Raw genomic sequence first — 26,651 nt, 5'->3', positions numbered from 1 at the left:
ATTCATGCTTGTTGATTGACTGATCCTTGTTAGCTCAGTTGGCTGGTCTTGAAGGAGAAGGGGGGAAGTGTCAGGTTCTTACTCAGTGCTAAGTCCTTACTTAACAATTCTCTAGCTCAGGGTTCACACCTTTAGTTCACACCTTTTAAAGGTGTAAACTGCAAGAGAAAATTGACCAAGGACACTTGTGACCTTCTCTAAGTCCTTGGAATTCCCCAGTATTTGTGGTAAAAAAGAAATCTGGAAAGAGAGAGTCTGGTGAAGGTCAAGGAGAAGACTTTCCACACTCTTGGAGGCAGAGCCTGATTCCCACACTTTAGGAGATTCAGAGTCAAGATTTCATTCTTACGTCTACCTTCACTCTGGCTGGAGGCTCCAGAAGCCTCCCAAGAAACCTGCTCTCAGTGAAGGATTATAATTGAGAGACAACAGGACATTGCAGGGAACTAGATTCCAAAGGGACCATTGAAGGACTACTGGGACCCTATTTATTTATTTATTCTTTTTTTTTTTTTTAATTAAAGTTTTTATTTTCAAAATATATGCAAAGATAATTTTCAACATTTGCCACTGCAAAACGTTGTGTTCCAATTTTTTTTCTCTCTTCCTCCTACCCTCTCCCCTAGATGGCAAGCAATCTAATATATGGTAAACATGTGCAATTCTTCTATATATATTTCCACAATTATCATGCTGCACAAGAAAAATCAGATCAAAAAGGGAAAAAAGTATAAATAAAACAAAATACAAGCAAACAACAACAAAAAAGTAAAAAACACTGTATTGTGCACAATCCATGCTCAGTTCCCCCAGTTCTCTCTGGGTTCAGATGGCTTTCTCCATCACAACACCATTGGAACTGGCCTGAATCACTTTGCTATTGAAAAGAGCCACAGACATCAGAATTGATCATCGTATAATCTTGCTGTTGCTTATATATTGCTGTGTTCACTTAGCCTCAGTTCATGTAAGTCTCTCTAGGCCTCTCTGAAATCATTCTGCTAATCATTTTTGTTCTTACAACATTCTTTTTTAGCTCTCCACAGTTTCAATATGTAATTAAACTAAGCAGATAGAGTGTCTAAAAACAAACATGTAATATATATACATAATATGTATATGTATATATATTAATAAATACCAATGCTAGTGTGCGTCATTGGGACCCAATTTAGAGGTGAATTTGTTGCCTAGTTTCCTTTTAAGTCCCAGCTAAAATCTTATCTTTTATTGGGAACCTTTCCCAAATCCTTTTAATTCTAGTGCTTTCCCTCAGTTATTTTCTTCCTATTTATTTTGTATATAACTTGTTTTATATAGATTTGTTTCTATGTTATCTCCTCCATTAGATTGCAAATTTCTTGAGGCATGTTTTAAGGAAAGCATAGGGATTATGACCTTTGGGATATGGCAGGAGTAAGTCTATCATGGTCTTGTGAGAGAGCCTTCTGGGGCACCAACCTTTCTCTGAGACCTCTGGGGCCATCTTCACTATCAGGTTAGTGCAGGTACTTTAATAGGAGGGAGAATGGGATGCTCCCTCAGGCAGGTGGGATACACTTCCCCTACTTGAGATCACAGGCAGGATGGTGTCAGCAAGAACAGGAACACTTTTCATGACCCCATTTTGGGTTTCTAGTTTGGAAGTTTCCAGGTCTTTTGGGACCTTAAATAGGACATTCCAGAAAAGGAATAGGATGGAAAGGATTAGCAGGCAGGAAAAGGGGCCATCTAGAACATAGATTATTAGATAAAGAATGACAAAGAAAAAGAAAAAAAAAATTTAGACTATTCACTTTTATGTATTTATTTTATATCACACGTTCACTATTGTATATTTATTATATATCACATTCACTATTATATATTTGTTATATATCACACTATTCACTTTCATATTTATTATATATCACACTGTTCACTATTATATATTTATTATATATCACATTATTTACTATTTTATATTTATTATATATAACATTCACTATTTCATATTTGTTATATATCACATTATTCACTTTCATATTTATTACATATCATACTGTTCACCATTATATATTTATTATATATCACATTATTTATTATTTTATATTTATTATATATAACATTAATCATTTCATATTTATTATTATCACATTATTTACTGTTTTATATTTATTATATATAACAATCACTATTTCATATTTATTATATATCACATTATTTACTATTTTATATTTATTATATGTAACATTCACTATTTCATATTTGTTACATATCACACTGTTCACTATTATATATTTATTACATATCACATTATTCACGACTTTATCTTCATTACATATCACATTATTCACAGGACAAGTTATATTGAAGGTCAGTCGGAGAAGGGATTCTAGAAGAGTAGTAAGTAAGGCTAACTAATGATGAGACTGGGCATGGAGGCAGATGAAAGAAGAATCTGATTGATGGATTGGGAGAATTCCAATTGGGTCAAAGGAGCAAAGGTCAATACCGGGGTAATTTTTGAGTAGAGGGAAAAGGGGTGGGAGGGAGAGTAAAAAGATAGGTTTCTATTAGAGATCTTCAGTTTCAGATCTGCTGAGTGTGCGGTTTGGTGAGACCATTACCCTCTCAGGCCCACAGAGGCAGCTAAGAGTAGCTAAGAGGCTCTGAATTAACTGTCTGCCTCCATTCTCTCGTCTGTAAAATGGGAACAATCCAAAAAGCAGTCTCAGGATTGTTGTGAAAATTTGTAAAGCATTTAGCAAACCTGACAATGTCATAGAATTGCTCATTGGTTGGGCTTGGAGTCAGCACAAGCTGTGTTCTGTGATCACAGTGGCTGTCTGATCCTGGCAAGCCACTGAAATTCTCAGGGTCAGCAGGGGCTTAGGCCACTGTTATTTCTCAAGTAATCTGACTTCCTGCACCTTTGAAATGATACATAGTGGTCAAAAGGAATTTGAAGAATTCCTTGGTCAGCTGATTAACATGAGTTCACTCTAGGCTTTGTTAGATTATCTGAGAAAATAACCAATGATAAAGTGATGGTTCCTGATAATGGATTCGTATTCTGAGATTATTTACATTTTAAACTGAGGTGACTAGAAGTAAAAAAATTTAGGTTAAAGAAAATGGTCTAGCCAGATCTGGGCTTGCTCCGGTGATTTCCTATTGCCTCGAGGATCAGACAGAAAATCTTTTGTTTGGCTTTTGCTCAGTCAATAAGCATTTATTAAGTTCCCACTACATGCCAGGTACTGTAAGGGGATACAGGAAAGGGTAAGACAGTGCCTGTTCTCAAGACAGTCTAATGGGAGAGACAACCATGTTATATGGGCCACACATAGAATGAGTTATATCAGTACCTGTCTTAGACAAGAAAATGGACAATGAACTAACAATAACGTTCCCCCAATAATGTTATATAAATGTTGGTCATTACATTGAGTCTGGAAAAGACACTTTATACCATATTGGGTTAGAATACTGGAACTGGAATCAGGAAGACCCTTCCCCTCCTTGATATTTATTATATTTCTTCTTTGAAGAATAGTGGTGGTGATCATTTTGATCTACCTTACAAGGGTATTAGGTACATTCATAATTCAATAAATAAAATTAGATTACATTTCCAATCCTTAAAGGACTGGATAAATATTAGCTGCTCATATCAATTGACCAAGAATTTAATGAGAGAAAATGGAGCTGGATTGCATTTGGGAAAGTGCTCTTTGTTTTCAATTCCCAATTAAGCCACCCCCTGACAGTAATTCACTTTTCTAACACCAATATTCTTCCAATGATGTGATGCAGCTGAGGGTCATTGAGCACTACCACTGGGGGAAGAATGGATATTGTGAGCCACTCCTAAGGGCACCAGGGACACTTGTCTGAGGCAGACTTTGAATTCAGGATCAACATTTTAGCCACTGGCCACCTCTACATTTCTTTCATCAACCTCAAATTTTTTGGCCCGTTACTCAATAGATTGACCTGTGCTTTGTTTTGGCCCACTACTCAATAGATTGACTCGAGCTTTGTTTCTGTAACTTTCCTGCCTTAGATTCCTGCTAGTTTTATGGCCCTGGACAAAGTGTTTAACTTTGTGGAGCCTCAGTTAGCTTTTCTATAAAATGGAGATACTAGCTGGAGGAGTCCTCTCACAGGATTGTTATATGTCTTAAATGAGCTTAAATGTAATGTATTCAGAGGGATTTATAAGCTTTTCAGGGGTATGTAAATGTCAGCTGGAACAGTGGAGGGAGAGCCAGCTTGACCCATACCTCCTTCCTCTAGGAAGCAAACTAAACCTTTGGGAGAGACATTTGATCCAAGAATAATAGCTTTGGGTTGTAGCAAGTGGTAGCAAGGTGATGAATAATGTATTAGAAGGCATTCACCTGACAATACCCGTCAGAGGCCTTAGAGTGGGCTCCTTGCTGGTCTTAGGACACTGTTGTAGGGATGCTTGCAGGGATTTCTGATTTTGTTAATGAGGGTCTTCTCTGTACAGGGAGGGCAGATTGCAACCTCTCAGGACCCTCACACTTTGAGGTCTTATCTCAGTTTTAGCCCAGATTCATTAAGCACCTACTAAGTGCCAGTCTTGGAGCTTAATCTAATATACAGAAGAAGCTGAAAAAGGGTATGGAAAGGACTCTTCTATCTCCCCTAATATTTTTTTTTTTGAGGCTGGGGTTAAGTGACTTGCCCAGGGTCACACAGCCAGGAAGTGTTAAATGTCTGAGACCAGATTTGAACTCGGGTCCTCCTGAATTCAAGGCTGGTGCTCTATCCACTGTGCCACCTAGCTGCCCCTCTCCCCTAATAACTTCAAAGGTCAAGGATACTAGTGTAATCATAACCACAATTATAGTAGCATTTTTATAGTACTTTAAACATTTGTAAAATGCTTTAAAAATATCTTTTACTTTTCCCAATTTTAATTGCTGTTAAATAACATTATTTTACAGTTTGGGAAACTGAGGGGGAAAGGTTATTTCCCAGGGAATTCCAGCTAGCGTCTGAGGCAAGCAGACTTGGATGTGGGGGGTGAGAGATAATGAGGAATCCAGTGAATGGTCCTTAATTTTCCAATTGGACTGATGACATCATAATGTGATATCTATATTTGTGGGTGAATGGGATGTAAATGTGATACAAAGTCATCACCGATTGCTCCCTGACTATGGCCAGGATGCAGTCAGTGGAGGACCAAGCTCTACTCACCTTCAGGGCTGTTGGAAAAAATAGTTCATCCACCCATTCGCTGGAGCAAGTCTTTACAAGCTTCAGATAGACTCCTTCCTAACTCCTTGATAGGTTTAAGGCCTGCTAGTTATCCTCAACCTGGTCTAGGCCACGTGCTGAGAAGCTGGGGTGCAGCTTCTTGGAGCCACAGGTAAGAGCTGATTGAGCCCTCCTGGAACATCCCATCAGCCCCCTTGCCCACTACAGGAAAAGGGAAGGTAGATGGGAGAGGGAGGGTTTGCGGGGAAAGGTAACAGACTCTGTTTTGGACAGGTTGAGTTTAAGACTGTCTGTTCTGGACTGAAAGGCACTTGGAAGTGACTGGAGGTCAACAGAGAGGTTGGGACAGGAAAGGAAGAGTGAGAACTGATCCTCAGCATAGAGATGGTGATTAAATCTACAGCAGCTGATGAAATCACCCATCGAAGTAGTACATGGGGAAAAGAGAAGACATTCCTGTTCTGAACTCTTCCAGTGCTTCCCTTTGTTAATTATCTCCCATTTATCCAGTGTACGGCTTGATTTGTATATACTTGATTGTATATATTTGTATATAAGATCTCATTAGACTGTAAGCTCTTCCAGGGCAAGTATTGTCTTCCACCTCTTGTATATTTCCAATTGAGTTAATTTCCAGTTAATTTCCCTCTATTACTACAGACTAAAGAAAAACAAAACAAAATCAAGGGAAAAAGGTTAAAAAAAAGAAAAGAAAAGAAAAGAAAGAATCAGAATATGTAGATTCTTTTGCACAAAATCTTAGGAAAGAGAAAAAAAAAACACCATTAAATGCAACTTTCTACAGTAATTTCCAGTTAACACGCAACAAATGTTAGGTACTTGATAAATGCTGGTTGCATTTGAGCTTTGGTCTTGTGAACTGCCACCGAGGCCATCAGGCTGCCTAGAAAGATTGGGATATTGTGTGTAAGAGGGTAGCTTCAATTGTGTCTCTGCAGGGGTTCTCAGTCCCAAGAGGCTTTCTCTCCCTCTCTACATGTCTTGGTTGGGGGGCTCTGAGGACCTCCTGAGAGATGTTCTTAGTGAGTGGTTCCGAGTGCTCTGTGGATATGGGACTGGCAGGCCTCAGTCCCAGGTGAAGGAAGAGGGGAGCCTCCTCAGTGTTTGGGTGGCTAAATCTTGCTTAAACAATATTTCCCTCTTTCCCCCTCCCCCCAGCAGATGTTTTGCACACTTAAGGGCATCGATTAGACAGCTTGGTTTAGAAGAAGCCTTGGATTTACATCAGAAAACCTAGGTTCAAATCTCAGTTCTATTACCATTACTTTAAATTGATTTATTTAATATTTTCCTCCAGCTACATTTAAAACAGAATTTTTTGACATTTGTTTTAAAACTTGAGTTACACATTTTCTCCTTTATCCCTATCGCCAGCTCCCATTAATCAAGCACATGTGAAAGTACCATTATTTCTTTACTTCCCCTTTGCTTATCAAAAACAAGCCCAGCTTTTTGTGGCCGTTCTAGGAGACCGTCGGGTGGCCCCGGGTGAGGAAGTGAGGGAAGTCCTGGAGGATGGGTCCTGAGCTGCATTTTTGGAAGAGACCCTAGTAATCAGAGCCCTGGTCGATTTCTGCATTAGCTTTTAAAAGAGAAAAGGAAGGAAGGGGGCCTGTCCCCTCAAAAAACAACTACCCCTTTAACCAGAGTTTAGTTGTTGCTTCCCCTCCTTAACGCTTTCTCGGGGACCCTTACTTTAGCTGCCGTGTTTGCACAGCGCGGTTTTGCGGCTTGTCTCCCTTAGACTGCAAACTCCTCGCGGACACTGACGGACCGCCTCCCCGGGGCTCAGCCCCGCGCCCGCACTTAGTGCCTGGTTTACGAGTGCTCGCTGAGCGCTGGTGTTGCACTAATTTAGCCTCTTTTAACCACGTAATAAAACCGTGCAAGGATTCGGGTTTGCGGAACTAGCTCCGGACGTCTGGACTCCCAGTTCTCCTCGGCAGCCCTTAATGCGGCAGGAGAGCCCGGCTGCACCGTGCGACCTTAGGCTGGTCCTCTTCCTCTCCGGGCTACTGTTTCCCCCTTGCAAAAAAAGGGGTCGCATGACTCTAAGATCCCAGTTTGGGAGCCCAGGATTCCAGGTGTTCGGGGATATTTCAAGAGGAAATCTCCACCAGTCTTTCTAGACTCTCGCCCCAGGCAGTACTCTCTGGGAAACCCCCGGGCCAGAACCCTGGAACAAGTGAGGGCGGGGGTGGGGAGGGAGCCTTTCTCTGTAGGCATCTCGCGCGCGCCTGCGCGCGGCCCTCTGCGATCCTCCTGCCCTCTAGAGGGCGCTGCGATCCCCGCGCTGACCTCGCTTCCCGGTATGCCTAGCGCTCATGAGGAGGCGTGGGGGGAGGGGCTCCTTCCGCGTGTGTGAGTGAGTGAGTGAGTGAGTGAGCGGGGACCGAGAGGCAGACAAGAGAAAAACGAGGCGGGTGACGGAGCGAAGAGAGAGAGGAAAAGACAGACAGACATAGATAGACGAGAGGAAGAGGAAAGGGCGCGAGCGCAAGTGGGCTCGAGAGGAGAGTGCACCTCCTCGCTCCCACGCGCGCGCCTCCCGCTCCCTCTCCCCGCCCCCCGCCGCCTTGGCGCCCAGAGCTCGTTCGGGCCCAGCGGGAGCGCGCGCCGCAGGCATTCGAGACGGGGCGTTGAGAGGCCGGGCTAGAGCGTCGCGGAGTCGGAGGCAAGAGCCCGAGCCCGAAGCCGCGCGCTTGTGTCTCCGCTGCGTCCGCCGAGGCCCCCGGAGCGTCAGGGACAAAGCCGCCGCCGCCGCTCTCCGCTCCCGCTCTCGCCGGGGCCCATCCGCCGCCGCCGCCCTGAGGAGAGCCAGCCGCCGCCGCCGCCTTCCCCGCGGATACCCGAGCCATGTCGGCCAGCAGCCTCCTGGAGCAGGTACGACCCGGGCGACCCGGCCCGCATGCCTCGGCCATTGTGTGAGGCGGGAGCCCGACTAGGCCCCGGCGCCTCCGCACCTCAGCGCGGCTCGACCCGGCTGCTCGTCCGCCGGCCCGGGCCCGGCCCGGCACCGCCTCGCGTGGGCTCGGGCTGGGGCCGGGGCCCGGGCCTGCTCTGTCCTCCCTCCCTTCGCGTCCCTCCCCGCCGCCCGCCCCCGTCCTCCGTCTTCCCCTCCCTGTCGTCCTCCGAGCCTCCTCCCTGCGCTCGGCCCGGCCCGCTCCTTTCTTCCCCCTCGGCGGGCCCGCTCTCATTTCGTGTCTTTTTTTCCCCCCCCCTCTCCGCTTTCTTCTGGCGGCTTCTCCGGACAACCTGGTGCCTGGCGACGACTCTTCTCCCGCCCTCGCTCCCTCCCGGTCTCGGCTTTCTTCTGCAGAGACCGAAAGGTCAAGGCAACAAAGGTGAGCCGCCGGGGGCCGCGGGTGCCGGGCTGTTAGGGAGGGAAGCCGGGGCGCGGAGACGGGCTCCCGGGAAGCGCTCCCGGACAGCCGCCAGGGCTGCCCGCTGGCGGCCCGGCAGTTGTGCGCCCTTCCGCGGGGCTCGGCCGCACGCTTCCCGGGAACCAAGAGGGATTCACTGGGGTACCGCAGTGGGAGCGGCTCGGGCTCTGAAAGATCCCAGGTCCTCGGTTTGCCGTGGGTCTCAGAGGGCCTTTTGTGTTTGCTCCCCGCCGCTTGCCCTCTGCAAGCCCGTGCATGGCATGTGGGGGAAAGGGAAATGTGAAGGAGCCCGTGGCGTGACCTTTTAGGCGGAGTTCGTAAAGCAGTGACTGTGGGCGGCTTGTCTTCATGTGGGCTTGCCGGGCTTGGGGAAAGTGGCTCCTTTTTTTCTTTCCTGGGGAAAATGGGCTGGTATCTTATCCGGAGTTTAATTGTTTAAAAAATGAGACTTTAGGGTTGAGACACGTCCAATTGTGACTTTTTTCCCCCTAGTACAAAATGGATCTGTGCATCAGAAGGATGGATTAAATGATGATGATTTTGAACCATACTTGAGCCCACAGGCAAGGCCCGTGAGTAATTAATTATCTGTTTATCTCTCTCTTCTAAAAATGTATTTGATGACTTTTCACTTTTTATTTCTGGGAAACTCACTCTGGAGGATCCTCTCCTTCCTGGAATTATTTATATGGTTTTTAGTTGTAACAAAGTAGTTTTAATAGGGAACCTTAAAATCTTGTGTAACTCGTGTCACTAAATATGTATTTCTAAATTGTTGAAAATATTTGGGGCAGTTAATATTCCATAAGGTACTAGTCATAATATCTGCTTGGGAAATTGATTTTTGATGGTTATGAGAACTAGTTACCAGGAATATCTGGTCATCCTCTGGAAACTTATTCCAGTGAGTTGTATATTAAATGGAAGGTTTTCTTTCTGAAAATCACAAACTCTTCCAAGAATCAGGTGAGAACTGTACTATCAGAATGGTAGTTACTTTAAAAATTTATTTCTTAGAGCACTTAGTTATGGAAATGATCAATAGAAACTTAATTTGGTTGTATGAATTCTCTATTGTCCTATGCATGTAAAATACCAAAGACTCTGCTCACAAAATACATTTTGTGGTGTATACCTTTGCTTTTCCCTATTGTCTGGTCACAATTGAAAATGTTACTACCTCGAGTACTTAAAAATGCAGGGATTTTCTAAACATGTTTTGAATAAACAGAACATAATGTTTAAATCATTATCTCTGATTAAAACACCATGAAACTCTTTAAAATAACTTCCTTACTATGACTAAAATTACCTCTAATTCCTACATAAAACTTTTTTTTATTCCCTTAAATCATAACACTCACCAGGGTGTTTAGACTAGAAAAAGTTTCTTGATCAGAAAGCAACCAGTTAATCAGGAAAAGTAGGGAAGGAAGTAGAGGAATGAGCTAATAGCTGCCTCTTGCTAAATAAGTCATTTGCTTACGTGTTTATTATAATGAGGATAGTGGGAGCATTTAGAAGCTCTTAATTCCAAGTAGTTCCTATAAAATGTTGTGTAATTCAGAGTTTTTAAGTTCAGGAGCATGTGAGAGCTTGCCATTTGAGGTACAGACAGCTATTCTTAACTTGGCAAGACATATGATGTTTAAAGAGGACTTGATTTTTCTTCGTTTCCCTAGAATTAAAGTTTTAAGTATAGTGCTTTTTACACCAAGAAAAAATTTCTAGCATTCCAAAGCTCTCATAAGTAGAATGAGGAAAGACAGGATGAAAATCTGTTCTCCATTAGACTTAATTTGGATCTGAGGCGTCTTCACTGTGGATATTTCTTCCTGCTGTATAAGATTGCATCTCATTCTGTTGGATTCTTGCCCAGGTTCCCCTGGTTTTTAATAGAGGTCCACCCAGAGTTCTGTGTAGTAACCTATTCCACGAAACTACAGTTGGCATCTATCAGTGCTGCCCTTAATTTCTAATACTTTTCTATTAAAAAATGCAGAAATAGCAGTAATTTTTCTACTGATTCATTTGTTACAGACAAAATTTGTCATTTCTTTTTTTACATAAGTATGAATAAAGATAGTGTTTTTCTTTCAAGTGGACATTTAATAGTAGCAAAACACAATATTGCACGTTTATTTTATCAGACTGAATCAGATGAAAAGATTTACATTCTTGATCAAAATGAGAAATCTGGTTGCTAGAGGTACTGATAGTCCTGGTAACATAAAATTAGGTCTTAAGATAGCCTTGGTCATCTAAATCTTTTAAGGACAGGACTATATATGGACTAGTATACCTACTAATGAATTTTTAGGATTCTCAAATTGTTTTGTTATAATGAAATTTTTTTTTTTTTTTTGTTTAGATTTGGCTACAATTATAGGAAATACCTTTTTGTGACTGGATTTTCACCTCATATTGTGTACTCTAAGATATACAAAGAGAAAATACTCATTTTGGGCCAAATTGAGAAAGACCAATGGTCTAAACTTGACATTAAAGTTCATTACACTTATTCTGTATAGGAATCCTCAGATGTTTTCTTGTTTTTTTAATTGCAAAATTAAATGTTCATTGGCTCTTAGAGGTGAAGCAGAAAATTCAACAATGTTTTTGTGGTTTCAAAATGTGCTATTCAGAAGCTATTATGCATTTTCCCTCCTAGTTTTAATTAAGGTGGGCTCATCTCTGGATGCTTCCAAATGGATTTAAGAGTAATATGCTCCACAGTACTTAGCATACTTTATTTGCTGTTTAATTTCTTAGCAGAGGCTTTTTTGAAGGATGGAAGCATGGTTGTTTTGAGCTAAAATTTCCAGTCTGACCATTAAAAAATTATTAACCATTCAGAGTTAAAAACAGTGCTTTTGAGGAGGAAATCACCCCTTTCCCCATCTCTTTTGAACTTGTCTACCCTGCCAAAATACATCTTTTTGTTACAGTCCAGAGCCGATAATACCTTTGCCATATCTGGGTTTAATTGAAAGCAGTTATCACCTGCCAAAGCTTCTGGAAAGCATAATTTGAAAGCATTAAGCTTACTTTTGATAAATTTAGAAAACCTGAAGTTGATCTTTTCAAATAGTAAACTGTAAAGTAGATAGTACATGATAGAATTTTTGATACATAGAATGTTTTGAGATTCTCCTTTTTGGGTAATGGCTGTGTTTTTATGTGTATGAACAAAATATTTCAGTTTTGTATTCCTTTGTTCTGATTTTCTTGCCTTTTTCCCCCCCCCTCTACAGAATAATGCATATACAGCCATGTCAGACTCTTACCTACCAAGCTACTACAGTCCTTCAATAGGCTTCTCCTATTCATTGGGTGAAGCTGCCTGGTCTACTGGGGGTGACCCACCTATGCCCTACTTAACATCTTATGGACAACTCAGCAATGGAGAGCCCCACTTCCTACCAGATGCAATGTTTGGACAGCCAGGGGCTCTAGGCAGCACTCCATTTCTTGGTCAGCATGGTTTTAATTTTTTTCCCAGTGGGATTGACTTCTCAGCTTGGGGGAATAACAGTTCTCAGGGACAGTCTACTCAAAGCTCTGGATATAGTAGCAATTATGCTTATGCACCTAGCTCCCTAGGTGGAGCCATGATTGATGGACAGTCAGCTTTTGCCAATGAGACCCTGAATAAGGCTCCTGGTATGAATACTATAGACCAAGGGATGGCAGCGCTGAAGCTGGGCAGCACAGATGTTACGAGCAGTGTTCCAAAAGTGGTTGGCTCTGCAGTTGGCAGTGGATCCATTACTAGTAACATAGTGGCATCTAATAGTTTGCCACCGGCCACTATTGCTCCTCCCAAGCCAACATCTTGGGCTGATATTGCTAGTAAGCCTGCAAAACAGCAGCCCAAGCTGAAGACCAAGAATGGCATGGCAGGGTCAAGTCTTCCACCACCCCCAATAAAACATAACATGGATATTGGAACTTGGGATAACAAGGGTCCTGTAGCAAAAGCCCCCTCCCAGGCTTTGGTTCAGAATATTGGTCAGCAGCCAACCCAGGTATCACCTCAGCCCGTAGGTCAGCAGATAAACAATAGCCCACCAGTGGTGCAGGCCGCAGCAGGGCAGCAGCCACAGCCTTTGCCTCCACCACCACCACCACAGCCTACCCAGCTTTCTGTGCAACAACAAGCAGCCCAGCCCACCCGTTGGGTAGCACCCCGGAACCGTGGCAATGGGTTTGGGCATAATGGGGTAGATGGTAATGGAGTGGGGCAGTCTCAGAACAATTCTGGGTCTGCTCCTGCAGAACCCCACCCAGTGTTGGAGAAGCTGAGGTCCATCAATAATTATAACCCCAAGGATTTTGACTGGAATCTGAAACATGGCCGGGTTTTCATCATCAAGAGTTATTCTGAGGACGATATCCACCGTTCCATTAAATATAATATTTGGTGCAGCACAGAACATGGCAATAAGAGACTGGATGCTGCTTATCGCTCCATGAACGGGAAGGGCCCCGTTTACTTACTTTTCAGTGTCAACGGCAGTGGACACTTCTGTGGCGTAGCAGAAATGAAATCTGCTGTGGACTACAACACATGTGCAGGTGTATGGTCCCAGGACAAATGGAAGGGACGATTTGATGTCAGGTGGATTTTTGTGAAGGACGTTCCCAATAGCCAGCTGCGGCACATTCGCCTAGAGAACAACGAGAATAAACCAGTGACCAACTCCAGAGACACTCAGGAAGTGCCCCTGGAAAAGGCAAAGCAGGTGTTGAAAATCATTGCCAGCTACAAGCACACCACCTCCATTTTTGATGACTTCTCACACTATGAGAAACGCCAAGAGGAGGAGGAAAATGTTAAAAAGGTAATGTGCTTCTCTACTAAGATTTTTAGGGGAGAAGAAATCAGTGGAAAAAGGTGAAGCAATCTGTAACAATTCTGTAAATAAAATATCTTAGTTTTGGGCCCCCACGGTTTTTAGGTTTTTGTGTGGTCACTGTCAAGGAATGTGAAGATTTGAGCACTGGAAGATGTTTTGGGCTCCTCAGGTGGTAATTCAGTCAGACCAAAGGAAAGGAGCTTAGTGGAAGCATTAGAAATAAAAATGAGAGAGCTGAAACTCAGCTAGTTGGGAAGAATGAGTTTCAAACAAAAGTACTGAACATTTAGGGAGAGAGAGAACCACAGTGTTGAAAAAACAATTTTGAAGGCCTTAAAGGTGAATTGATATATGTTGGGGAGACATTACTTTCCATGATGTTCCTTTGAACTTGTTGGAAGTAGGTCCACACAAAACTCTATAGGGGTCCTGACCTTGTGGCCCTCCACCCTTTGTCCCCTCTTTCCCCAGTAATGATAGCATTGTAAAGAATTTTCCTAACTGCTCTGTTGTCACTTTTTTTTTCTTCATGGTGTTCTAATGATTTTTTAAAGGAAGCTTTTTTCCCCTCTGAACTTTCCTAGTTTCAGAAGTAGGAAAAAGGGTTACACTAACCAAAAAAATTTTCTGAAGCAAGCAACCAAAATATGACAAGGAGAATTTATGGTGCAATATCCACGTTAGATATTTAGTAAATGACTAAGTGAAGGAACTTGAATATGAAGGTGAGAAAGTGATAAGAAAAGAGGAAGGAGGTGTTAGGTTAGATGGCAAGGAATCTATGTAGCAAGGAATTGGCTATTTTTTCATATAATATGGAATCAGCCATATGTGAGAGATGATTAAGAAAATTGCAGTTTGAAAGAGGTATGCATTTAGCAATAGGGTGGCTTAAGGAAGTTTGAACTGCTTGTCAGACCAAATGAAAAAAACCTTCCCTAAACTGAGTAAAAGCTTTTACAGAATAGTCATTTTCATAGACCTAGAAATGCTTAGTTGTGCCTCTGGGCACAACTTGTTTCTTCTTTCTCTCCTACCCATTCCTGTTTTGGGTGCAGCATTCTGAGAGAGCTCTTGACTGAATACCACTCTCAAGTGCTGAAAGAAAAAAACTCTTACAACATAATTGCTGAAGTAAAAGCAGGATGATTGTTGTCTTAACTTCAGTCTGTGTAGATAAATACCACTGTTAGATACAGAAATATTTGGACTAGAAAGTTGAGGAAAAACAGAAAAATACTAGTTTTCAGGTCTTGTACTTATTGTCTACTTCATTTTAAATTTACATTACAGACTTGCAGGGATATTGGAGATTTTCAATTTAGGTAAATTGATTGAATCTGGTAACCTAAGCATTTCTTGAGTGTTTTGCAAAGCACACTTCTTGTTTCAGAAGAGTTTGGGGAAACATTTTAAGGCCAAAATGTTGTAGGCTGTAGCTTTTTTGTGAATAGAATTTAGGGACTTCAGAGTATACCTGTAACAATTCCCTGCTACAACTACAATCTTTTATGACATGACAAGTGGTCATTTAACCTTTGAAGTATTACCTCCTTAGATACATAATATAGCGTGTGCTAGTTTGGATAACTCTGGTTGTTAAGATTAAGTCATGAGTGTGCTTGTGTGTGTGTGTGAACTTTTTGTGCTTTGTTCTTTTGCATACTAGGGCCAAAATGAACAATCCTTTTCCCACAGTGCAGCTCTTCAGCTTATGAAAATATATTTGTGTTGTGTATTAAGGTTGTTAAAGTTGTTTACTTGCATTATCATTTATACTTCCCAACAATTTTGTGAAGGATGTGTGATTATTTGCCCATTTTACAGATGAATTTAGGCTTATAATTCTTCCTAAAGTGTTATCACCCATAACTGAACATGTTAGAGCAGAGTAGGTAGACCTGCCACCCTCTAGCCTTGAAGACTCAGAGCAGCATAAAGATTACCTTGGGTATGATTCATACTGAGTTTGAAGAACTCCCGAGTCCTCAAAACTTTTGTGTTAATCACAGTCTCCATATGACTTCTATCTATCATTTTGGTGAAAATGATTTTATAAAACCTTTATAAAAACTTATAAAACCTTGGTAAGACTATATGTAACTGTTAGATTTAGCCCAAGGTTGCAGTATTAAAGATCTTTTTGAATTCTATCAAACAGTATGTTAACTTGCATTCTCAGCTTTGTGTCATCTATAAATTTTGAGAAACTTGCAGTCCAAAACTATTGCTGGAAATGTTGGGGGACATCATAGACTTTAAAAGTTGACATTGAACTCTTGATAAGTCCATATAGCTTGTGCAGTTCAGCCTGCATCTCTACACATGTTTTATATATCTTGCACATCCTTTCCTTGCTCTTAAAAATAATTTTAGTTTACTTTGTGCCTTGAGGTCAAAATTAAAGGGGGAAACTAGAGTTGAATGTAAAGGAGCAGGGAGGATGGGAGGGAAGGAAGAGAGGGGAGAGGGAGAGATCTGTTGGTAAATTTGGGTCTTATTCACACCTATCAATTTGTTTTTATTTATATTATTATGGGCAGTAGTGGATAAATTAATGCTTGGGTTTCAGTGACTAGTGCATTTTACTCTGGTAGTTACCAGTCAGCCAAACACAATGGTTTTAAGTTAGCTAATGATTGTCCTTTACAAAAAAGCAAGTTTAAAAGATCCCACTGGACACCTAATTATTCTTTGTTAACTAGAATCCAAAAATAAATTTTCTCATTACTTTCTTATAGTAAGAAAATGCAGGATTTCAAGAAGGTCCTTAAGATTATCCTAGATATCACTTACTGTGTACTGCACACTATTATTATCCTTTATATCTTTATGTAACTTATCTCAAACTTCATTTTGTACTTTTCACTAGGGTTTCTAAAACAGTTTATTTAAATTGTTTAAATGTTATATTACCTGTTTGTCATAAAGATTTAATGAAACTATCTTAATGAGCAGGAAAAAGTCATAAGAAAATTTCATCTCACCTATGATGCCATTGCCTTGTGTGTGTGTGTGCATTTCTTGTGCACTGCTTATTACTGACTTCTGCTTCATGAGTTATGTAGTTTAAATCTATAGCCTTATATCAGTAATGCAATGAGTAATTTGGAGTAGTGGATCCCTCCATTTCTGGCTCTTCAGTAATTTTCAGGGTAGTAAATTTTGGATTGCTATAAGTTTGTTTTTAGTCATTTTTTTCACAATCCTTTTTGTAATAGGATGACCTGATTTTTCATTTTTGGGGACCAAAGGAACAAAAAAGCCATAAGTTTCTTTCCTTTTTGATAAGTTTATGCAGTTAAAGCAAAGATAGAATTGAAAGAGTTAAGAACAGGTCTGCTTTTCAGAGTCAATCTTTAGCTTGTCTGTGGTCAGGTAAAGTGCCCACATAGTTGGAATGTGGTTATTCTTTCTCCAGGACTGCTTTTTAAAATTGTCTACTTTTGTCTTCCCTTATAATTATTGCACATAAAAAATGAAGGGAAACAGAAGGGACAGGACTGTAATTCTCTTGTGTAGTATCTACCATCATCCTCCAGTAACTGATATTTGGTTTAGAAAATGCCTTCACTTTCTGTAATAGCTATTTGACTCTAATAGAGTGTATGGGGGTGGTAGGAGTGCTGGATTTCTTCTTTAAAAACTAATGCTTCAATTTGGATTTTTTACCCATTAAATGGAAACAAAGTAGAATTTGCTAAAATTCTAAACAGATCTTTTCCAATCTCTTAAAGGTCAGTGAATCCTAGACTTGAGTTCCTGACAGTTTTGAAAAGCACTTTATGTATATATATATGTATGTATAACCCAGAAAACAAGAAAACAATAAATGAATGAAAAACACTTAGTATTTATGGTGTTTTAGTCACAAATTGTGGATATAGTGGAAAGAATATTGGATTTGGAGTCAGAGATTCTGATTTTGAATCCTGGTTCTGATATTTTACCTGTGTGGTCTTGGGCAAGTTACTTCTGGCAAGTGATTAATTTTTAAAATGAAAATGTGACCTAAGATGACTTTTGCTAAGAACTCTTTCCAGATTCTGAGCTCTAAGATCTTACAGGGTATGTGCTCTTGGTGGGTTCCATTGTAGTGCTTAGGCTATGCCTTGGCTTTAGAAGGAGCCTGAAAGTTGTTAATCTCACAATTTGTTAAGAGAGGAGAGCAGTCCTCCTTAGTAGTGGTGAGAGCTATGTCTTCAAATACAAATAGAACTTAAAAATTCCTATGTGAAAAGACAATCTATGAATTAAAAATAAAGAAGTGTTGTAGATTTATAATTTGGGAAAATCAGCAAGGAGATGACTGTCTAAAAAGCCCTGAATGTTCAGAATGAGATTATGGATAAAGTGAATTCTACAGAGAATCCAGGAGAAAGGACTTGGAAATAGGTAAATTGAACAGACTATTTCTGGCACACAGATTAAGGAAGATGGGGGTGAAAAGAAAAACACAAGGATGACAGAATCTAATGTTTGACTAGAAAGAAGAGCAGGCAATAAATAGGGCTTTGAGAAAGCAAATGGTAAGGCAAAATATGGTATGGAAGGTGATAAAGAAACTTGCATGGCTATAAATATATTTCCATATTTCTTTACTGTGTGCTTGTGAGATAGGAAAGAATAGTAATTATCTGTTGAGACCCTGGATATCTTAGAATCAGCTGGAGTCAGGATAAGCAAAAGTTTTTATTCTTGGTCTTTTGGGGTCACTCAGGGGATTAGATAGAGGAATCTCCATACCTCCTTCCCCTCTCTACCGACAAAGAATGACCCTCCTCCTCCTACTCCCCCCACTGATATCACTTCCCCTTCTTTGTCCACACCCAGCACAGAATAGTTAAGTAGAGTCATCATCTAAACATGTTTATAGAGAATTGTCCAATAGGTAATTAGCTTCACGGGCCAGGTTACCTTGCATCTGCTCATTTGTAGCCCTTTACAATTATTTTCATTTTATAAATGGAGAAACTGAGTTTGTGTGATTAACACCTTAAGTTACTGGGGGAAAAGAGAATTAAGTGCTAATCACTTTAAGACGGGTACTCACAATTTCTTCTGTATTGTAAAAATATAACACATAAGTCATTGAGTTTGACTTACAGTAGTTATTCTTTACCTTTACTTAGGTTTTTAGATTTCAGGACTTGGGGGTTCAGGTGAAGGATAGAAGGAAAGGAGTCATGCAACCTGACAGAAAGGGTTGGTGGATTGGAAGACTTAGTTGAGACAATATTACCTGTTATTAACCATAAGATCTTGGTTCTTTTTCCAGGTATGACATTTACTCTAACTATTGATGAATGAATCTTTGGATCTGTTTTTTCAATCTCAGTAGAAAGTCTTGGGCTAGATGATCTCTCAGTCAACAGTATTTGATACAGTATATAAGTGCACCTCAATTTGTACAATATATATGTAACTGAAAATTGTATTTATTTCAATTCTGTAAAATGAGTAACTTAAAAATGCACTAGAAGTTATTTTAAAGAATGCTTTACTTCTGAAAGGTGAAAACTTGCTAGTTTAAAATTTAGATTTATAAAACAGTAAAGTTTTTGTTTTCATCTTTTTCCCCTTTTTCTAAAGAATCATTAAATTCAAGTTGTATGCAGTGCTCCTATGCTAATTGATGCTTTTCCCTGTTTGGCTTTTTGGTATTTAAAAAAATTGCATTTTGCTTTAAAAATAAATGAAGTTATTGAGGCAGGTAAACTTAAAGGTATTTAGTTTATTTTCTATCCTGTAACAAACTGAATCCAAATTCTAGGGTGGATATTTCTGATGGAGAGAGTAATAACATTTCTGTTTCATTGTGCCACCTTCATTACCATTTGAGGACTTTTCTGAGCATGTGTTGTGGTGATAGTTTTGGGAATATATCATTCAGACTTCAGGGTGTAAATTTCTATTTATACTTCAATCACAGTGCCTACCCATTTCATTGTTTAAACATTTCATTTAGTCTTTTATCATACTATGTTTCATTTTTTAAAGTCACTTCATTGACACTGCTGAATGAACATTCTCTTGACTAAGGGTCAAGGTCTTTTGACCTTTTAAATATACAAAATTTTATATATATATATGTGTGTGCATATATATGTATATACACACACATACACAGACACACAAAATTATAATAGTTTCTTTAGATAATGGAAAGTATTGTTTGGTAGTGCATTCTTAACTACCTTATCACCTTCATTTGCAAAGTGAATAAATTAGATTGGGTTTCTCTCCTATAGTAAAACTAGTATGTCTTAGAAGACTTTTTTTTGGGGGGGGTGATAGAGGTAATTTAGAATATTTAGAATAAAAATTATAGGTTCCATAGTCTTTGACTGGACTCTGTAGTTAGCCCTCCCTCCTTATTCAGTCTCAGGACCTTGAGAACAGGGTCACAAGTGTGAAATTGTGCAACCTATAGTCAGCTCTGATTTCATGCTTGCTTTGTATATTTTTAGATTTTTTTAGCTAATTAGAAATCTGAAAATTTCAAAGAATATTTTATTGGCTATCAAAAATGCTCATTGTTTTTGTTAAAGCCAGAAGTAAGTCTTAAAGAGCTTACCTGTTGAATGGTTTGAAGAATTTTTTTCTCCCTACCTTGCTTGATAGATTTTTAGTGCAGACCTGTTCTACTCTGTTGTCTCCTCCCGTCCTCTTAAATCTTTTAACTTTGGCCTCAAAGATACAGATTAGTCCATTTAGATTTTTCATTTGAGTAACTTTGGAAGGAAGAGAATGCTGTGTCTGTGGCTTGGAACTGAATAGGAAGATTAAGTTCTCCAGGGAGAAAGATCTAGTGTAGCTATCTCAATTTTGGATTATGTGGAGCTAAATGGGGAGATGGGGGATATAGCATTCTCTCATTTAGCTACTCTCATTTAAAGGACAGTGTTAGAAGTATCACATATAGCACACATAACTTTCTTCTAGTGAAGGAAGTTTGCTTAAGGTAAATGGGTGAACCCTTACTGTCCCTGTCTGATTATTTTCCACTTTACCCATACTTCCTGTATAGATGGAAATCTACACATAGCTTAGGAACAAGGAAGAAGCTTTAGTTGCTGTAGCTCTTTACCAATTTTTTTCTTTTCAGTTCCACTGAGGGGATAAAAGTAATTCAACTGCTACCTTTTCACTCCCCTGTTACAGCCTGCAGGGAAAATGAAGGAATATGAGGGATAAAACTGTTTATGCTTCCTTGCTTGGAACCACTACCAAACAATCAGATGGCAGCTACCTTCCCTCCATAGTCAGTTAACATATTTGAGTTCCCTGTTACATCTCTAAGCAGTATGCAGGACATAAAGAAAATATATTTTGTAATAAAACAACTAAATCTAGTTGGAGAAACAAGCTTGCCAAGAAAGTTTAAGGCTGGCTGTTTTTACACAACAAGGTGTTATTTGCACATTATAAGACTAAATTTAGGTCGTAGTTATCAGGAACTCAATGGAGAAGTTGAGACTTTATACAAGGCATTAACTATTGCTAAGATAGTTATTGCAGGCTAGTAATGTTTAAGGAAGGAAATGGCTCAGCTCCTGATGGTCTCCCCTTCTGTCTAGGAAGGGAGAAGAAGAGAATTGTTAGTCCTTGTTCCCTAGAATGGGCTGTACTTTACAATTGCTGATTTGTCAAAAACAGTGTTGCTGGTTTTGGGTTGGGTTTTGGACTAAATGCCACCTGTGGTTGTGGTACAGAGCAAGACGTACCTATAGAACATAATATAATGATTAACACTCTATAATATAAAGTTGTATGCTAAAGTTTACATTGTAAAATTTCACAATAGTATACTTTTTCAAATTATTAGTTTGTTGAGCAAAGGTAGACCATTGAAAATTGAAGTCCAGTTATTTGTATAAAAGTTTTTATTTAAGCTATTATCTTCAATTGTTACAAGCTTCCAAATTGACTATTTTGAGTTAGAACTACTCTTTCTCCAATTTTCTTTCTCATGGATTAGTGAAAAGACTAAATGCAGGGTGTAAGAAGAGGAAGAGAAGGAAGACCATGAATGATTAAGGTGTTTTATTTGTATTCTGTGAATTGATCTGGCAGTGAGATGTTGAATATTACTTTTGGGATAAGAAGAAATGAGGGTTGACTTAGTTTGGCCTTTACTATAGACAACTGTTGGTTCCTTCATTTCTGTAGATCTTAGTTATATCATTTGTGAATGGTGGTTGTGAGGAAAGCAAATTGAGGCCTGCAGGTGCTATGATTTACCTCATTTATAGTTTTTAGAGTTAGAATCCTTATTATTGGGAATAATTGGAAAAATTTAGCAGATTTAGATTCACATTTTAATGTATAGCTGACAGAAGTGAAAAGATGCTTATCACATGGGAATGTTAGGAATTGGGTTTTCTGTGAGATTTAAAACTACCCCAAACAAACCCTCTTAATATTTGTTTTTTTCATTACATTATAATTACATTTTAATGTATGTTTCATCCCATCTTCTACAATTTTGTGCACCAGTGAAGTACAGTTAAACACATTTGACCAAGGGTATTTAACAGATACATGTCTGATAACTGATAACTATTTTGTTCCTCCCCCATAACTTATCACTTCTTTGTTGAGAGGAAAGATAAATTTAGGATCATAGTTTAGAGTTGAAAGAAACTTTGGTGGATTTTTAAAAATTTTTTTAATTTTTTTTTTTTTTTTTTTTTTTTTTTTTTGTAGCTGAGGAGTCTGAGGCCCAAAGATTATCCTGACCCAAAGTTACTTGGGAACTCACTAGCCAAAAATGAATTTAAACCTAGGTGCTTGACTGATCTTACCTTTGTGGCATATTGCAGTGTTATCTCAGATCAGATTTTTAATTAAAATGTTTATATTAAAATCTTTTCTCTTTATACAGACAATAAAGGATCTGTTTTGTGTTAGGTCCTGTGCCTGGGGCCTGGGTTTTTCATGTATGTTCTTGAGCTGGTTTTTTCCTTCATATTCCCCCTCAGAGGTTCCTAGGCTATTTCTAAGCCCTTCTGTTAACCTGCTGTTGTTAGATGGGCTAACATTAAACAGGTAAATAGGAGCCAAATTCTGCTTTGCTTCTGGATCTTCTCCATGGAGAAGAAACAAGCTGGAATTTAAGGATGCGTCTGGTGTATCTTGAAAGTATAGTGTATTTTCTTAGTGCCAAGAACATCTTAAATAGCTTGAGCTATCCATTTTTATTTGGTAGATTATAGCAGCAACTTTCTCTGAATTGAAGTAAAATAGGAAGTAACATCATTAAGTGCTTAATTTACTTATGTCTGTAAGCTTCCAAAATTCCCAAAGATAAACATCTTTGACAGAATGATGCTTTTCTACTTCTTTGTCTCTATAGAGAATAGAATGAACTCTTTGATTTTGTCAAATGCTTCTCCTGCATCTATTGAGATAATCATATGATTTGTTAGTTTGGTTATTGATAGTCACTTATGCTAATAGTTTTCCTAATATTGAACTAATTCTGCATTACTTGTGGTCACAGTTAACTCCTTGAAAGCAAAGATTGTCACAGTGCTTAGTATATAAGTGCTTAATAAATGTTTTACTATTAAGATCTGTTTTTTCAATTACTGTTAAAATCTAGTACTGTTTTTTTCTATTTTTCCTCTATAATCACTTTAAAACACAAAGAATACTTCAGAACTTTACCTAAAAGATCTTTTAGGTAATAAGCTTTCAATATCTAGAGTTAGGCTATCCTTTGAAGGTATTAAAACTTTCTTTGAAGCTAGTTGCCAGTTGCGTTTTAGAGTAATAGTGCTTTTTTTTAACCTCATTTGCTCCCAAGAACAGTCTTCTATTCTCATCTTACAGATCAGGCAGTTGAGGCTGAGAGAGGGAAGTGATTTGCCTAGAGTCACACAGCTAGTTGTAAGTGTTTGAGACAGGATTCAAATTTGGATCTTCCTGATTGCAACTTGGTATGCCATCTGAGTTTTTAGTTTCTCATAAAACAATAGCAAAAATCACTTAATAGCTGTATGATCCTGGACAACAATGTTCTCCATCCTTCCCCCCATTTTTTTTAAACCTAAGGTAGTATATAGGATCAGAATGTCTTAGGTTTTTTCTTTTTTCCAACCATCCAGTTTTCAATAGTGATATGTAAATTTGTTCTTTCAGGATAGCTCCATCATAACCTTTGGGAGTTGTTTGGGTAACTAAGAGGTTAAGGCTGGAATTTAAACTTCAGGAATTACCATAAAATAAGACTGAGAGATAGTTTGCAATTAGTTTGTGGCTAGACCTTTGGTTTTGGGATAAGGAATAGCTGACATTTAAGTTAGATTCAAAAGAAAAATCTCACTTTAAGTAGTAGTATCTTTCTTCCCAATGACACCCACCCATCTATCTGTCCATCCATCTGTCCAGCTATCTATCCATCTTTATTTATATTACATTACCAGCACAACTGTTATTTTGGTGTTTACTTTTTCTCAGAATAGTGATGAGGAGTAATTGGTAAAAGAAATCTGAATAATACAGAAATATGATAACCCAATTTGATATTCTTACATTTATTATAAACGTATATATCTCTTGTATTTGTCCCTCTTTTTTCCCATTCAAAATGCTACCAGTTGAATTAAGGCCCTTTCTCTTTCCTGGATTATTTTAATGGACCAAAAATTGGTCTTTCAGCTTAGTTTTCCTCTTTCTCCATCTGTCCTATAGTTGCCAAATTTTCCTAATGCCCAAGTTTGACCATGCGATTTCCCCTTGCTCCAACATCTTTGGCTTGTTTTTCAGTCAATTTTTCGTCATGTCCAATTCTTTATGACCCTATTTGGGGTTATCTTAGCAAAGCTATCCAAATGATTTGCCATTTTCTTCAGCTCATTTTATGTATGTCAAACTGAGGCAAATAGGGCCACATCACTTAGTCAGGGTCACCCAGCTAAATCTGAGACCAGATTTGAACTCAGGAAGATGAGATCTGGACTCTATCCACTAGTTGCCATAATTTTTAACTCCCTAGTTGTATATGGTTTAAATATATATATGAAGACCCTAGACTGATGTTTATAGACCATCACAATCTAGCTTTATTTCATATTATTAAGAATAATACACACCTGAGTTCAAGCTTTGGCTCTTGACATGTACTAGCTGTGTAAGTCACTTAACTTTTCCAAGCCTCAAAATAACTCCATAACTAACTATTCAGTTAGAAATGGCTTGCCAATCTGCATTGATAGAGGGTTTTTTTTTGTACTTGGAATTAGTAATAGTATTTGTGCTACATTCTCAGGAGACAAAAAAATTTTTTTCTCCTCAAGGAACTTTTGTCAGGAGAAACAATATGCATAAGTATATACCAAATACAGAATGTCACAGGGTAAATAAATTTTTTTTTTTTTGGGGGGGGGGAAGGACTTCAATGTTAGGAAGGAACTAGCAGCTAGAAGGATCAAGAAAGACTTCATATAGAAACTGGTGTAGGGATTCTAAAAGGACAGACTAGAGGGAAAGCTTTCTAGCCATAGGGATGGCCACAGCCTATGAAAGGATGCCGACATGGGAATGGAATGTTATGCCTTAGGGCCAGGCCCTTTGACTAAGCTTGAGGGTATGAGCATGAATATGATTGGGAAAATAGCTTTGGAGCCAGGTTAGAAAGGGCCACTTGCCAGTGAAGGAGTATTGTATCTTAGAGGTAATTGGGGTTCCTTGGTGTTGAGTGGGGAAATGATTGGTAATAATTAAGCTGTAGGAAAATCACTTTGGCACCTTTATAAAAAGATTTGCAATGTAAGGGATTGTCTTGTCTAGTCAGAGATTCATCAGTGTCCAACTGGTGATAGGGGCTTAAGGTAGGCTGTGCTATTACCTGTTTTACTGAGAGAAGAAAGATCAATGAAATCTCAGGTATTAAAAAATAGTATTAGAACTAGAAAGGGATATTAGAGACCAAGAATTCTTATCCTGGGAGTCATGTATCTTTTTTATTTTTTAATTATTTAATTAATTAATTTTTATTAAAGCTTTTTACTTGCAAAACATGCATGGGCAATTCTTCAACACTGACCCTTGTAAAATCATGCACCTGTTCTAAGAAAATACTTTAATAACTTAAAATAATTAGATTTTTTTGATAATTCTTATATTTGAAAGGTGATCCCTATACTTCAGGAGTCTGTCTAAGGGGTCTAGGAAATAAGAGGTTAAGAATATTTGATCTAGTACATCTCATTTTGCAAATGAAATAGAGATCCAAAGAGATTAGTACAAAGCCATTGAGGTATTAGATGGTAGAACTTGGATTCAAAAACCCAGTTCCTTTGACTTCTGCTTCTGAGCTTTCATCTAGTGACAACCCAAACTACATCTTTTATTTCCTGATTTTGTTTTGTATCTTTCTATCTCTATGCATTCCTATAGGCCAAAAGCACATTCCTACTTTCTCTACCTGTTGAACCAGCATAGATGCCTTTGCAAGAAAATTTCCATTGGCTTCCTCATTGCCCCCCAACAGAAACTGATCTTCCTTTCCTATTCAAATTTTTCTTAAATTACAGTTGGACTTGAACTTCACTTTGTTATTTTTCAATGTGTCTTTTCTCCGTCCTTCAGTATAGAAAATTATTTTTATACCCAGTGCCTAGAACAGCTTAGAACAGGCTTTCCTCAAAATAAGTAATCAAAATAAGAATTGAGATGCTAGTGATAGATTTTTTAAGGTGATATATAGGGTAAGATAGCAATCGCAGGTTCTATTACTTATAGCCTCAGGCAACAGCTCATGTTTAAAAGATTAAATTATGATTTACCAAGCATTTAATCTGTGATTAGATAGTATGTGAAATGACTTGCTTAAGATATGTAGAGTCAAAACTTCTGAATCCAGGTTTTTACCTCCCCCTCCCCAACCTAATAATGCTTTTCCCACTATCCCAATTACACATGATCTCATCTATTTTTCTGCATTCTGGTTCATTTTCCAAGCTCTTCCTATCATAGTAATAGTTCATTTGAAGTAGGAAGTTGAAGCCCTTTTCATTTTAAGCTTGCTTCACTTGTGAAACTTTTTCCAGACAACATTAAAACAATTTTAGAAAATACTTAATCCATTTATTTATTGATGACTTCCCAGTTTTCTTCTTAGTAAAGCATACTCATTCTTTTTGCT

At 38.9% G+C, this 26,651-nt stretch overlaps 1 protein-coding gene across 2 annotated transcripts in view; it reads left to right on the top strand.

The window, feature by feature from the left end:
• The first annotated feature begins 7,582 nt into the window (after nt 1-7,582).
• The window catches only part of YTHDF2 (YTH N6-methyladenosine RNA binding protein F2), a 38,211-nt gene continuing 19,142 nt past the window's right edge, over nt 7,583-26,651 (top strand). Inside the window, exons 1-4 of one of the 2 annotated variants that reach the window (XM_074305588.1) lie at nt 7,583-8,139; nt 8,576-8,600; nt 9,132-9,211; nt 11,894-13,483. In XM_074305588.1, coding sequence (XP_074161689.1) covers nt 8,113-8,139; nt 8,576-8,600; nt 9,132-9,211; nt 11,894-13,483 — 1,722 coding nt within the window. In that variant the 5' untranslated portion in view covers nt 7,583-8,112. Of the gene's footprint in view, nt 8,159-8,575; nt 8,601-9,131; nt 9,212-11,893; nt 13,484-26,651 lie in introns of both variants that reach the window. The other variant, XM_074305589.1, reaches the window with a different exon arrangement.

This window comes from Sminthopsis crassicaudata, chromosome 3 (genome assembly GCF_048593235.1).
Source record: "Sminthopsis crassicaudata isolate SCR6 chromosome 3, ASM4859323v1, whole genome shotgun sequence".
NCBI lineage: Eukaryota > Metazoa > Chordata > Mammalia > Dasyuromorphia > Dasyuridae > Sminthopsis > Sminthopsis crassicaudata.
The sequence above is the reverse complement of the archived record's forward strand: the minus strand, read 5'-3'. Positions and strand labels throughout refer to the sequence as shown.